Source organism: Miscanthus floridulus, chromosome 11, assembly GCF_019320115.1.
Source record: "Miscanthus floridulus cultivar M001 chromosome 11, ASM1932011v1, whole genome shotgun sequence".
Classification (NCBI taxonomy): Eukaryota; Viridiplantae; Streptophyta; class Magnoliopsida; order Poales; family Poaceae; genus Miscanthus; species Miscanthus floridulus.
Window position 1 is genome coordinate 80,576,090 of NC_089590.1, and position 11,951 is coordinate 80,588,040.

The 11,951-nt window shown below is 46.4% G+C and overlaps 3 protein-coding genes and 1 pseudogene across 4 annotated transcripts; all 4 read right to left on the bottom strand.

Annotated features, from left to right (window-relative positions):
* Positions 1-354: 354 nt before the first annotated feature.
* LOC136494542 (dihydroorotase, mitochondrial-like) lies at positions 355-3,300 on the bottom strand. Of its 2 annotated transcripts, XM_066490691.1 has the most exons (6): positions 3,057-3,300; positions 2,828-2,948; positions 2,307-2,443; positions 1,776-1,941; positions 1,092-1,252; positions 355-867 (listed from the first exon to the last, which is right to left on the bottom strand). In XM_066490691.1, the coding sequence occupies exons 3-6, from the start codon at positions 2,331-2,333 to the stop codon at positions 661-663; spliced, it is 561 nt and encodes a 186-aa protein (XP_066346788.1). In that variant the 5' UTR covers positions 2,334-2,443; positions 2,828-2,948; positions 3,057-3,300; the 3' UTR covers positions 355-660. The 2 variants fall into 2 exon arrangements, with proteins under 2 accessions (XP_066346788.1, XP_066346789.1); XM_066490692.1 differs by having other exon boundaries at positions 1,601-1,941; positions 2,828-3,300.
* A 569-nt stretch (positions 3,301-3,869) lies between these two features.
* LOC136491035 (uncharacterized) lies at positions 3,870-5,061 on the bottom strand (annotated as a pseudogene).
* A 79-nt stretch (positions 5,062-5,140) lies between these two features.
* Positions 5,141-5,994, bottom strand: LOC136492280 (uncharacterized). The gene is made up of 3 exons (XM_066488353.1): positions 5,773-5,994; positions 5,433-5,731; positions 5,141-5,201 (listed from the first exon to the last, which is right to left on the bottom strand). The coding sequence occupies exons 1-3, from the start codon at positions 5,992-5,994 to the stop codon at positions 5,141-5,143; spliced, it is 582 nt and encodes a 193-aa protein (XP_066344450.1).
* A 1,368-nt stretch (positions 5,995-7,362) lies between these two features.
* On the bottom strand, positions 7,363-8,254 carry LOC136494304 (FCS-Like Zinc finger 1-like). The gene has a single exon (XM_066490475.1). The coding sequence runs from the start codon at positions 8,024-8,026 to the stop codon at positions 7,784-7,786; it is 243 nt and encodes an 80-aa protein (XP_066346572.1). The 5' UTR covers positions 8,027-8,254; the 3' UTR covers positions 7,363-7,783.
* Between the last annotated feature and the right edge of the window lie 3,697 nt (positions 8,255-11,951).

The following is an 11,951-nucleotide window of genomic DNA, read 5'->3' on the forward strand; positions in this document are numbered from 1 at the left end:
TAAAAACGAAAGTGCTACAGTAGTCAAATTCCCAAAATTCGCGAACTAAACACGGCCTCAACTTGCATATCGGGGGCTACGCTCTGTGCCTGTTCCACAAGATGCGACCCCTGTTCGGGTGCGACCGTGCGGCTACATTCACGTACAGCTAACGAAATCCGTTGGAGGAACAGCTGGTGACAGCTATGAGAGGTTCCTGAAAGCACATGCAGCATCCCCTGCAGGTCTGAATAACCGGACAGCAGCAGTCGAAAGGATACAAGATTCAGGAGTAGCAATAGCAGGGAGAAATTTGTCTCAAATCGACAGCTAGATTGATATACAACTGCAGTGCTAATATTTATTCATTATTTATGTTTGCTCTAGCCTAGTGTCTAGATCAGTAAAGCACCCTTGAAAACCATACACATTTATTAAAAAAAAAGGAACCGGCAGGAGTGCTGCCTAGCTGTTTCTGAAACTGTACTGCAATCCAAATGGGATAGAAGAACTCAATACGCATATCACACGGCGTTGCTTTCAATAACTAATTTTGCCTTCAAGAACCGTCGAGTATGGCTGAACAATTTGCTATGCTGATTCTAACAGAAAAGGGAAAAAGAACTGGAAAAACTCCACTTATTGATCTCCTCAAGTGCAGCGTCCAATAATGCATATCGTTTATTCTTTAGGCTCATCATCAGATGGAAGCCATTCAAGGGTGCTGCCAGCAAACATAGGCACAATCTCCCCTGAACTGTGCTTATAAGTTGCGGATACTTCCCAGCCACTCTTTCTCAAGACAATCTTTGAAGTGTTCCTTGGGAGACCGTAAAAATCAGGGCCATTGAAGCTTGTAAAAGCTTCTAGATTATCGAGGGCTCCAGCCTGGAATAGTGGAAACATGTCCAGAGAAATAAACCGATAAGAAAAAGGAATTTTCAACATCTGCATAGTTTGTCACCACCACAACTTCAGTGCCACGTAATTGACACCAACCTACAGCAAGATAGTTTTCTTGAAATCTAGTTGTGGTGGTGATAAATGGTTATGTATTTTCTCGGAAGCAAAGATGAACGATAAGCATGAGAGTGCTCTGAGATAAAGATTACCTCTTCAAATACCTTCGCATAAAGAGACAAGGCAACAGGAGCGCTATATATTCCTGCACAACCACAGGAACATTCTTTGTTCCGTTTATCATGGGGAGCGCTGTCAGTGCCAAGAAAGTATCGTCTACTCCCTTTTGTTACAGCAGATACAATAGCTTGTCCTAGGTTGAAGGTTCAGAAACAGTTAATAGGCAGAGTGCTGTTAAAAAATTACAGAACAAAAAGTTTTAACATGACAGTTGATTGAAATTATGGGCAATATCCCAATCCTAATGAGGCTAAAGAAAAACGCGAGACAAGAATATTGTTATGGATCTAGTTATATATTTGCTGAAGGAATATTTGGTCACATTTTGAAAGAAAATGACGATCATCATGCATATTTAAAAAGTGGTTTCATAGTTGGCTAATTGCTGAAGAAATGTCTAGTAATTTTAGAAAATAATAATGAATATCATTGTCATTGTGCATTTATAAGGAGTAGCATTTCTTAGAGGGTGACTCCATACTATGGATCTCTCTTTTCAGAACTGGCAAGCAGTAATTGTGTGGCTGCAAGCCACCCTGAAATAAAGCGTTCCTATTGAGGAGGAGATGCTGAGGAGTCACTGTTGCAGCAACATGACCTGGGAACATGAAAGTGTTATAATAAGTATTAATGCCATCCTAGCAGAAGTGCAGTACCTAGTTCACATGATTCTATGAAATTCACTGCATCCATAGTTGTGATGTGTTCCATAACAATTTTCAGCTGTGGAAGTTTTTGTACAAGTGGTGCCAGTATTCTATCAATGAAAACCTTCTCACGGTCAAAGATGTCAACATGTGGATCTGTGACTTCTCCATGAACCTGGAGAAAAAAGATCATAAATGAGCAATAGCCATAAAAGATTTTTGCACAAGCAGTGCAAAAACAAATTACTTTTTGAAAGAAAATGCAGATTATGAGCCTGTTCGCTGGTTGGTTTCTATGCTGATAAGCCTGGCTGATGCTGGTTTGTTGTGAGAGAAAAACACTATTGGCTGGCTGATAAGCCCTGACTGAAACCAATAAGCGAACGGGTTCTACATTTTTTGGAAAGGAAAAACAACTTACTAACTAAAGCAAGAACAGTCCAACAAATTGTGACCAATATAGAGACTAGTCATGTGCATCAAAACTCCAATCAAAAGGCCTTTAGTGCATCAAGAATGCAATGGACCTAAACTACTTACAAGCAAAGGAATTTCCTGCCTGACCATCTCCTCGAGGACTGGCAAGCACTTCACAAATTTATCGGTCACACGATCCTGGGAATCGGTAGTTGCTCCGGCGGGATACAGCTTCACAGCAAGGACTACACCACTCTCTCCTAAAACCACATAGCATGCAAAATAAACATCAACCTCAAGATATAGATTGGTAAATGCACACAACAGTTTTCATTTCATGCACATTAGATAATTTTTTTTGATAATTGCATTAGATAATTTTGCTCAAATTTTCAGCAGAATGTACGTGGCAACAAACTCATTGCGCAAGTACACAGATAGATAGTTAAACCCACACTAGAGCTGATTACTGCTTGGACTTCTATTGATGAGGACTTAGGAGCGGATGGATGAAAGTTGAAAACACAATACAACCAGAGAACCATGCCACATGAAGCTGATCTACATTCTTCTATGTGAAAACAAGATATCTTTTAAAGAACCTGAAGAATAAGTTTGGTTACTACATGGAGAAGAATTCATACTTGCGCGCTTTATCTCCCTGGTGGCAGCGCCCTCATTATCTCCTTCCTGTACTCCACCGCCCGCGCCGTCGTGGTCACCGGCGTCTTCAGGTTGGGCATGACGATGGCCCTCCCGAAATGCCTCGCATTGTCACAGAGCACAACCACACAGTCTCAGAAACATTGCATCGAGCACCAGCTGTGCACCACCAATGCAAAAACCAAATAGCAACACGATGATCGCTCGAACCTGTGGGGCAGCACGGCCTCGAGGACACCGCCATCGCGAAGATGGAGGTGGCACTCGTCGGGGCGTGACGATCAGCTGCTCCTACTGCATCGACGTGGCAGCCATGGCAGTCGCCCTCAGATTCGGCCCTGGAGAAGTGCGGAAGATGATGCGGCAAGGAGCCGACCTGCTGCATTGGCTTCCATCCCTCGCTTTAGCACGATTTAGGCCCTGTTCGGCGTGACTCTAACTCTGGGTAGAGCTGCTATACTCCAAAATTTCTAGTGGAGTCAGCTCTAGGTGGAGTTGGAGGTGTTTGGCTGGGAGGGTGTCCCTAGCTCCAGAAAAGAGAAGTTTAAGGGTAGATTGTCATTGTTGCTCCTGGTTCGATTTGAACTACTTCTCACAAATATGAAATGAAAGTAAATACAGCGAAGTACTACTGTTGTACTATGCCAAGAAGATTTTAGAAGGCACACTTCCGTTTGACTGTCATCGATCTGTGGCAACTACCGTGAAAAGATGAAGAGAGTAGCTGCTGCACTAGCTGATTGGTGAAAAGATCTGTGGCAACTACCGTGAAAGTACATGCACGAGCTGATTGGTGAAGCTGGCGGCCGGTTCAGAGTGGCAGAGCAGCATTGCATTGCATTTGCATTCGGAATTTCAGATTTCGATTCAAAATTGAACAGAACAAGGCAGTTCAGACAATGAAGAATGACCTCGATAATGGTCATTAACCAACCGCAAATGGTTGCAATGATTGATCTGAGTACACATAGATCCAAAATAAGTTCATAGTTCCAAAATAAGGTCATTACAATAATCATTGCACTAATTCCATGCTAGGGCGATGGATGTAGCCATATTATCACGAAATGTGTCCATAGTCACAAAGCTTGATTCCGAAGTTGATCCATCGCAGGCATGTTGAGACACGGCATACTTGTTGTACCTTTCCGGAATAGTAGGCATGAAGGTAGGATCTCTATCAAAATTAGCAAAGTCCACATCAACACTAGCATGTTCACGTATGAAATTGTGTAGGACCATGGTAGCAGCAACAATCTTCTTTTGTGTGACCATTGAATAACCGGGCATCTTGTAAAGGATTTGCCATTTCATTTTTAATACTCCAAATGAGCGCTCAATAACATTACGAACAGATGAGTGTATACGGTTGAACTTCTCTTTTAGAGTATTTGGTTCCATACCTCGATGCCACTCGGGTAAATGGTATCTTTCACCCTTGTATGGAGCTAGGTACCCCGAACGATTAGGATAACCCGCATCTACAACATAGTACTTGCCTACACATATGTAAAACAAGATAAGTTTGTGCATACAAATATGAAAAAGAACGTAAGCAAAAATATTTACCTTGAGGTGGATGTGGGAAGACATCTACATCTGCTTCCAATGCATGGTACAATACACTAGTGTCATGCAAAGAACCCGGTTGACCCGCAGCCACATACGTGAAGCGCATATCAAAATCACAAACGGCAAGCACATTTTGAGTTGCAATTCTAGTCTTACCAATATATCTCACTTATTCTTCAGGTGATAAAAACACATGAATATGGGTTCCATCAAGTGTACCAATGCAATCCTTAAAATGTGGATATGCTCTCTTGTCATTCCTAATCCTCTTGTGCACATTGCGGAAATTAGGATCTGTTGGTCTCAAGAAATCTTGTGCCATGGCAACCACACAATCTAGAACTTCATAAAATTTTCTACTAATGGTTTCACCTGAGTGTTTGAACTTATTTTGTCCTCTTCTATTTGACTCACACCCACCACATGTGAATAGGAAAATGGCCAACATCTCATATGTATTAATGTGTTTCGATGGTTTTAATCCGTACCTCTCAACCAACACATCATGAAGATCATGAAAAATAACCTCATTCATCCGAAGCATTCGATGACACTCCCCTGGAGTGTTAACCGTCTCCATCAGCCATCCCATTCCACTTTGTTGTGAAAACATAAACCTCGGCGGTGCCTTGTCCATATACAATTCATGATAACTTTATGCTAGTTTTGCACTGCTCTCAACCATTTTAAAAAAAAATTCCCCATCACTAGAATCATCATACTCACTTGAAGACATCTGTGAACATTGACATAAATGAAATGTAAGATACAACTGCCATACAACTGCAAGAAAATGAACTACACAAAGCTACAGAAAAGCTACAGAAAGCTTTTTACTTGTCATACAGAACTGCCATACAGAAAAATGAACTACAACTTTCATCGATGGGGAATTTTCTGTATGAACTACACAAATGAACTACAACTGCCATCGATGGGGAATTTTTTTTGTAGGATACAGAAAGTATAGAACTGCCATACAGAAAAATAGATTGTAGCATACAACTGCCATACTGTTTACTGCCATACAGAACTGCCTTCTTGCCACTTTTTTCAACAAGCCTAGCCAATCTCTTGCCACTTGCAGGTGGAGGAGAAATACCAATATCCTCCTCTTGTGTTTCAGGAATGACATCATCATCTTGTGGATCAAAATTGGTTGCCTCCTGTTGTGTCTCATCAACATTTTCAATATTCACAACATGAGGAGACCAATGATCAATACCAATAGTAGTGATGTCAGCAAAACACTTGGCTAAGTCATCTTCATTCTCAAGGCCCTTCTTTTTGAACTTTCCACAACCCGGAATGTCCTGAAATAAGCAGAACAACACATATTATTATAAAGTATTACCAACAGATTTGTCATATGGAAAACAAATATAGCAAAAATCTTGAACCAACTTATAGCTCTAGCTTTTTTCCACCATTCATCATCCATAGCAATAGTCTTCTTTATAGGATCCCAACCAGTCCCTGTTTGCCTCAGCATTAGTTTCTTCCATGCCTTGAAATCTTCCTTCAACTTGTCCCATTTGTTCTTGATCTGAACCTTGTTAGTCACAATTCCAGTCATTTCTTTGAACCCTTTCTCAACCTCAGCATAACCAAGTGCATTCAAGTGTGTGTTTGGCCGATTTCCTTTTTCAACTTGTTCGGCAAACAACATACATAGTACTCGAGTGTTCTCCGAGTTCCAATCAATTTTAGGCATCTATCGAACTCACAAATTTCATATTAGACTCTAATCTATCCAACAGGTGATGCCATGATGGGTAATAGAACTTTCACTTCAAACAATTTCATGACAGACAACCAACTTATGGTATATAAATGATGAAAAAACAGTTTGTGTGTAAACAAGAGAGTACTCCGTTAGGTACAGATATCATTATAATGCAGTTAGGTAAATGCGTGATGGAAGGATGGAATTTCATCATTGCCAGAATGACACTTCCCAGTTCCCTAGGTGAGGTGAACCGTGAACCACAGCATGTGTTTCAACTTTCAATTCCCCCAACAACCTACAGGACTATTTTAACCATAGCCAAATCTACAGAACAAATCTATCTTCCCGAGCAGAACCGGTCCTAGACTCCGATTTCCATGGCTAGGCGTATCCATTCAAGTTTCAGAAACAATTCCTAGGAGATTCGGAGACCTGGCTAGGCGTATCCATTCAAGTTTCAGAAACGAAGACTCTGATTTCCATGGCTACCACTACCAGCAAACAAAAAAGGCAGTCCAGTCCTCCCGAGCAGAACCGGTCCCGGACGGGAGGGGGGGGGGGCGCGGCCGCGGTGAGAAGACGGAGGAGTTACCTTGGATCTGGATCGAGGGCGCGCTCGGCCACCCGTCTTCCCTGCAGCGCGGTGGAGGGAGAGTGCCGAGTGCGGAGCCAAAGCGAGCCTTTCTTCCCTGCAGTGCCAATACGTCCGGCCAAGGGGCCAAATAGTCGCACTGCAGGCGTGGCCAGGGCTGCACGAATCGGGCCTAGGGTGGCCGGGTGCGGCGCTCGGCCGGCCGGCAGCGTGGGTGGACGGCGGCCGCCGGTCTGCCTGGCGGCGGCGGTAACCCTAAGCCGCTCTCGCGAGAAAATGTGTTGCGCGGGACTAGGAAGGTGATGCGCAGGGGAGACTTGAGAATAGAAGCGAAACATTTTTTTCTGTAACCAGTGGCATTGGTGGGTAATTACCCATCAACTCCAGGAGGAGGTTCAAAAGAAAGGGTTCTAGAGCAGCAAAAGAGATGCTCCAAAACTCCACCTCTATTTGCACTACAGCTCCATGGAGTTGACAGCTCTATGGAGTTTTGAAGTTGGGATGTTTGGCTGGATTTTTTTATGGAGTTGCTGAAGTTTAGGAGTGGAGCCATGCCAAACAGGGCCTTAACAAATAAAAAATGGGTAGTCACTCTGTCCCATAATAATCGCATGTAGAGCAAATTTGTACACATGGCGAATGATACTATTGTCCCTGTAAAAATAATTTCTAATGTGCTCCATTATACTGTTGGAAGCAAATTTGTACACATGACGATCAGCTGTTGGAAGCAAGCTTCCGAAATGCTCCAGTTTACAAAGTGATGTTACAACCTGGCTCAAACACGCACGAGCACATGTGGGCGGATCATAGGGCGAAGCCTCGTGCTAGCGCTGATGAGCTTTTACAGATGGCGCTGACGGGCATCATGGCCTTGCTCTAGCCTCACAATTCACAGGTCTTGATCGTGACGGACAAATGTAGCTGCTCTAATCTTTTGCTCCATCGATCGGACCTGCGTTTCTCAGGAAGTCCGGCGAACACCTCAGCCAGAGGCTCCTTCTGGCGTGGTCAACTCGTCTCAGGCACCTTTGTGTTTTTGGACTACGGCTGCCGCCGCCGGCCAGCGGACCTGGCCGCGTGCCTGGCGCGGATGGCGTCGTGCTGCATCTGCTCGTAGCGGCACTCCTGGCTGCAGAAGGGCGTGTCCCCTCTGTACATGAAGATGTCGCTGTCGCGGGCCAACGGTTTTGAGCAGAGCGCGCACGCGTTCAGCGCGGGCAGGCGGGGCTCGCCGATCGGCTCGGTGTCGAAGAAGAAGCCAGCACAGGCGAGCGAAGTGTCCATGGTTGCTGCGGTTCTGGGTGGTGCCGTGGTGGTGTTGGGGTGGACGACTCTACAAGGCAGGCAGGTAGGCAGGTTTCAGAGCTGAGCTCGGCAGGCGGGGAGCGGGGGTATATATGGCGGGTGGACGGGGACCGGGGCGAGCTCGGCAGCACGGCCGTCGCCCGTTTGCGGAAGCACGAGCGGGAACGGTGAAACGGGCAAACGGCGGCGCGAGATGGCCCACGGTCCGGGCAGGTACCGCCGAATTTTTTACTATTCGACCCTTTTTTTTAAAAAAAAAATTTCTCTCAAATAGACCCCTAGCGAAAATAATTTCAGAAATGGACCCTTGGCTCGGCGCCAGAGTGACTGGCGCCGAGCTCAACGCCACGGTCACTGGCACCGAGGTCCTGGGCACGAGAAAATGGCCTGCCAGGGGCTCGGCGCCAGAGTGACTGGCGCCGAGACACCTGCATTTAACCTAGCCTGCACTTCTTCCCCGAGCTGACTTTTGGCTAAGTCCCTAAATTTGCATATGTCTGTCCCACGGTAAAAATCAAATTTGACAATGTCCAAGTCATGGTAAAAATCTAGGCTTAACAAATTTCAGCATGTCCATCTCGTGGTAAATCTAGGCTCGGAAAAAGTGCAGACTGGGTTAAATGCAGGTGTCTCGGCGCCAGTCACTCTGACGCCGAGCCCCTGGCAGACCATTTTCCCGTGCCCAGGAGCTCGACGCCAGTGACCGTAGCGCCAAGCTCGACGTCAGTCACTCTGGCGCCGAGCTAAGAGTCCATTTCTGAAATTATTTCCGCCAGAAGTCTATTTGAGAGAAACCTTAAAAAAAAAAAAAAAAAAAAAAAAAAAAAAAAGACCAAATAGTAAAAAATTCGGCAGATACCGCGCGGCGGACGGGGCCACACAGCCTACGGTTTTTGGAAGACCGAGTGGTTCGGCAGGCTGACTCGGCTTCACGGCGGCAGCTGTGTCTGTGGCATGGTGGCCCGCGCACCGCCGGGTCCACGGGTGCACCCGTACCAGAGCGACAGGCCAAGGAAGCGGGCCCCCCCGCGTGTGACGTGGTGGCGGATTCTGGATCCCGACAGAGACGAGTCACGCCAAAACAAAAGCGTCACTGTTTTTATTTACACAAACGCTAAGCATACTACCGTAGCACACACAAGCAAAAACCGTGTGCTATCCTATCAGTATCGTCAGCCTATCACGGTCAGGGCAGGTGAATCCACTTGTGTGAAATATAAATACTGCTGCTTGCTCCGCTTTGTGCAGCAAAATCTGGAGGCAAATATTCTGACGCACCGAGATCAATCGGAATCATATTCTGGAGTACAGTAGTAGTGATTTGCATTGCATCAAATTAACACTACTAACCTAGACACCCTATCAGGGCTGATAATTGGTGCGCCAGCCTTTTCCCCCAACACGCGATGCTGCCCCCAATGATAGAGGGCACTTGCAAGTTGCAACAGCCTCTCGCTCAGATAACTTCAGCATGGGCACACACAGCTTTGTCTAGGTCTCCTTCCTGACGAGCTAGAGATTCTTTAGGGAGAGTTGGTGCATGCACGCCACGAGGCACGGCGGCAGCACCCTCTGTGTGAGCATCGGTTGGGACCAATGGCAGGTGGCGCTTAAGCAATGCGTCTGCTACGTGGTGGTGGTCACGCACTGGCTGAAGATGCATATGCACGCGATCTGTGGTTTTTGCGCCGTCGCCCGTCGGCATTGAATTTACTACCGTTCAACAATACAGAAAACTTAAGGGAATGGGCATTTTAATTAATGAAGGCAGACGTTACAACCGTCTTTAATTAAAGGTCATAGTTAACCTAACCTTTTAGAGACGGGCACGGTTAATCGATTAATGGAGGCCGTCGCATTAAGCTGCCCGCCTCCGTTAATCGATTAAAAAAAACTAGCGAGCCTAATCGAGCCCGCTGTCGTCACCGCCAGTGCATCTGGGCACGACCGGTCTCCTCCGCGCTAAATCTGGGCGCGGCTGGCCTCCTCCTCGTTGGATCTAGGCGTGGCCCAAGGAGGGAGCCGCCGCCGTGGTGGAGCACGCCGCCGCCTCCTCCTCGCCGGATCCAGGACCTCCAGCACCGCCGTGGGAGAGGGAGGGAGGTGTAGCCGGTGGCGAAGAAGGGGAAGGAGGTACTGGCCGGTGGTGGAGGTGCGCCGGCGCTCGACCGCCTCCGCCTCCCCGCCACTACCGGATCTGGGCCCGCCGTGGCCGGATCTTGGCCTGCCGTGGACAAAGAAGGAGCGGCCGCGCCTCCTCGGGGTGGAGAAGGGGTGCGGATCCACGCCTAGAGGAGGTGGCACAGCGCACCGTCGGCCCCGTGACGAGAGCAGAGCGCCGCCTTGGCCCGCGCCGCGCGGCGCCGCGGCCCCACGTCGTAAGGAGACAAGAGAGAGCGAGTGAGGGCATCGGAGGGAGAGAGAGGACAGCAGCTGAGGAGGGAGAGGGAGAGGAGAGCCAAGGAGCGCGCCGCTCTGCTGAGGATAGAGAGCGAGAGGAAGAGAAATGACTGAGTGAATAAAAACCCAAACTTCCTATATTTAAATCGAAGAAGGCTATCGGGCCTCGACTGGGCCTGTTGGGCCTAGGCCTTCTCTGAGGCGGATCTTATAGTGTGCCCGCCTCCAAAAATCGATTTATGGAGACGGGCACCTTAAGAGCATCTCCAAGAGATTAGCCAAATCATTTTCTAAAAGTAAATTTGGTTATTATTAAAAGAAAAATATCTCCGACAGACTCTATAAATGACTCTCTAAATTTAGTAGCTCTCCATCTCGCCTCATTCGCTGCCTACTTTTGAATAGCCTACATCTGATGTTCTGTGAGGCAGTGGCGAAGGTGGGAATATTTTCTAGATGTGGCGGGATTTATAAATGTCGAACATGTATAATATATGACAGAACCGTCCGAAATAACACGTTTTCGGAGGCGCTCGTCTTCCACTAGACACTAAGCACCTAAAAGTTAGTTACATCGGACAGTTCCGTCGAGCCCACCCTAAGGGAGAACTCGAAACAATCCATGTTTTACCGCTAGGATCCAATAATGAGTACGAGCTTACAAAACTTAGTCTATTTCATACAACAAGAGTTATTGGAAATTATTTATTACAACACTAGAGTTCTGAGTGCGATAATTAAACAGCGGAATGAAAATAAACATCTAGCGGAACGATACAAGTATCTGTCTATGTCCACCAGAAGAATCCTCCACACAAGAGCTACTCCTCAAGTTACACCTGCAACAGGGGTAAAATAAACTCTAAGTACACAATGTACTCGCAGGACTTACCCGTCTAGTGGGAATAGTTTCCCAACTCTCAATGACATGATAGGCAATATGTGTTTGCTGTTTTCTTTTTGCTTGCGGAAAGCATTACAAATAGTTCATCCCTACAGTCAAGTTTTATTAGCAGTCATGATTACTTCATTAGCTAACCATTCTAGATAAGCATATGTTCTACTTTCAGGCAAGGGTTGAGCAATCAGAACCATTTCATTATCTTTCATCTTTCAGTTCTTACTACAGTGCGAGACCATAGCCAAGTCGTACCGTCTCACAGAAACAGCGATTCGTGAACCAATCTATCCTAACTGGGTACCCCAAAACACACGTCCTGTTTGTGCCTCAGGCACAAACAAGATCAACCCATTCCACTCCTGTCACAGGATCTAGGTCCCCGCCTAAACTTGGACTCCAAGCCCCCATTCTTGAGACTCAGTCTCAGTTTGGTGCTTAGACCTCCACCGTTTTCCACCTCCAATAAGTCTTTCTAGAAAGAGCCGGAACCCACGATAAGAACGTAACGAGCCTTCCCGCTACCATAAGCAAGTATGTGCTCAGGATAATAAGTCTGTGACCTGACTACCATCCACAGCAACGTACGGTCCTTAATCGACATGA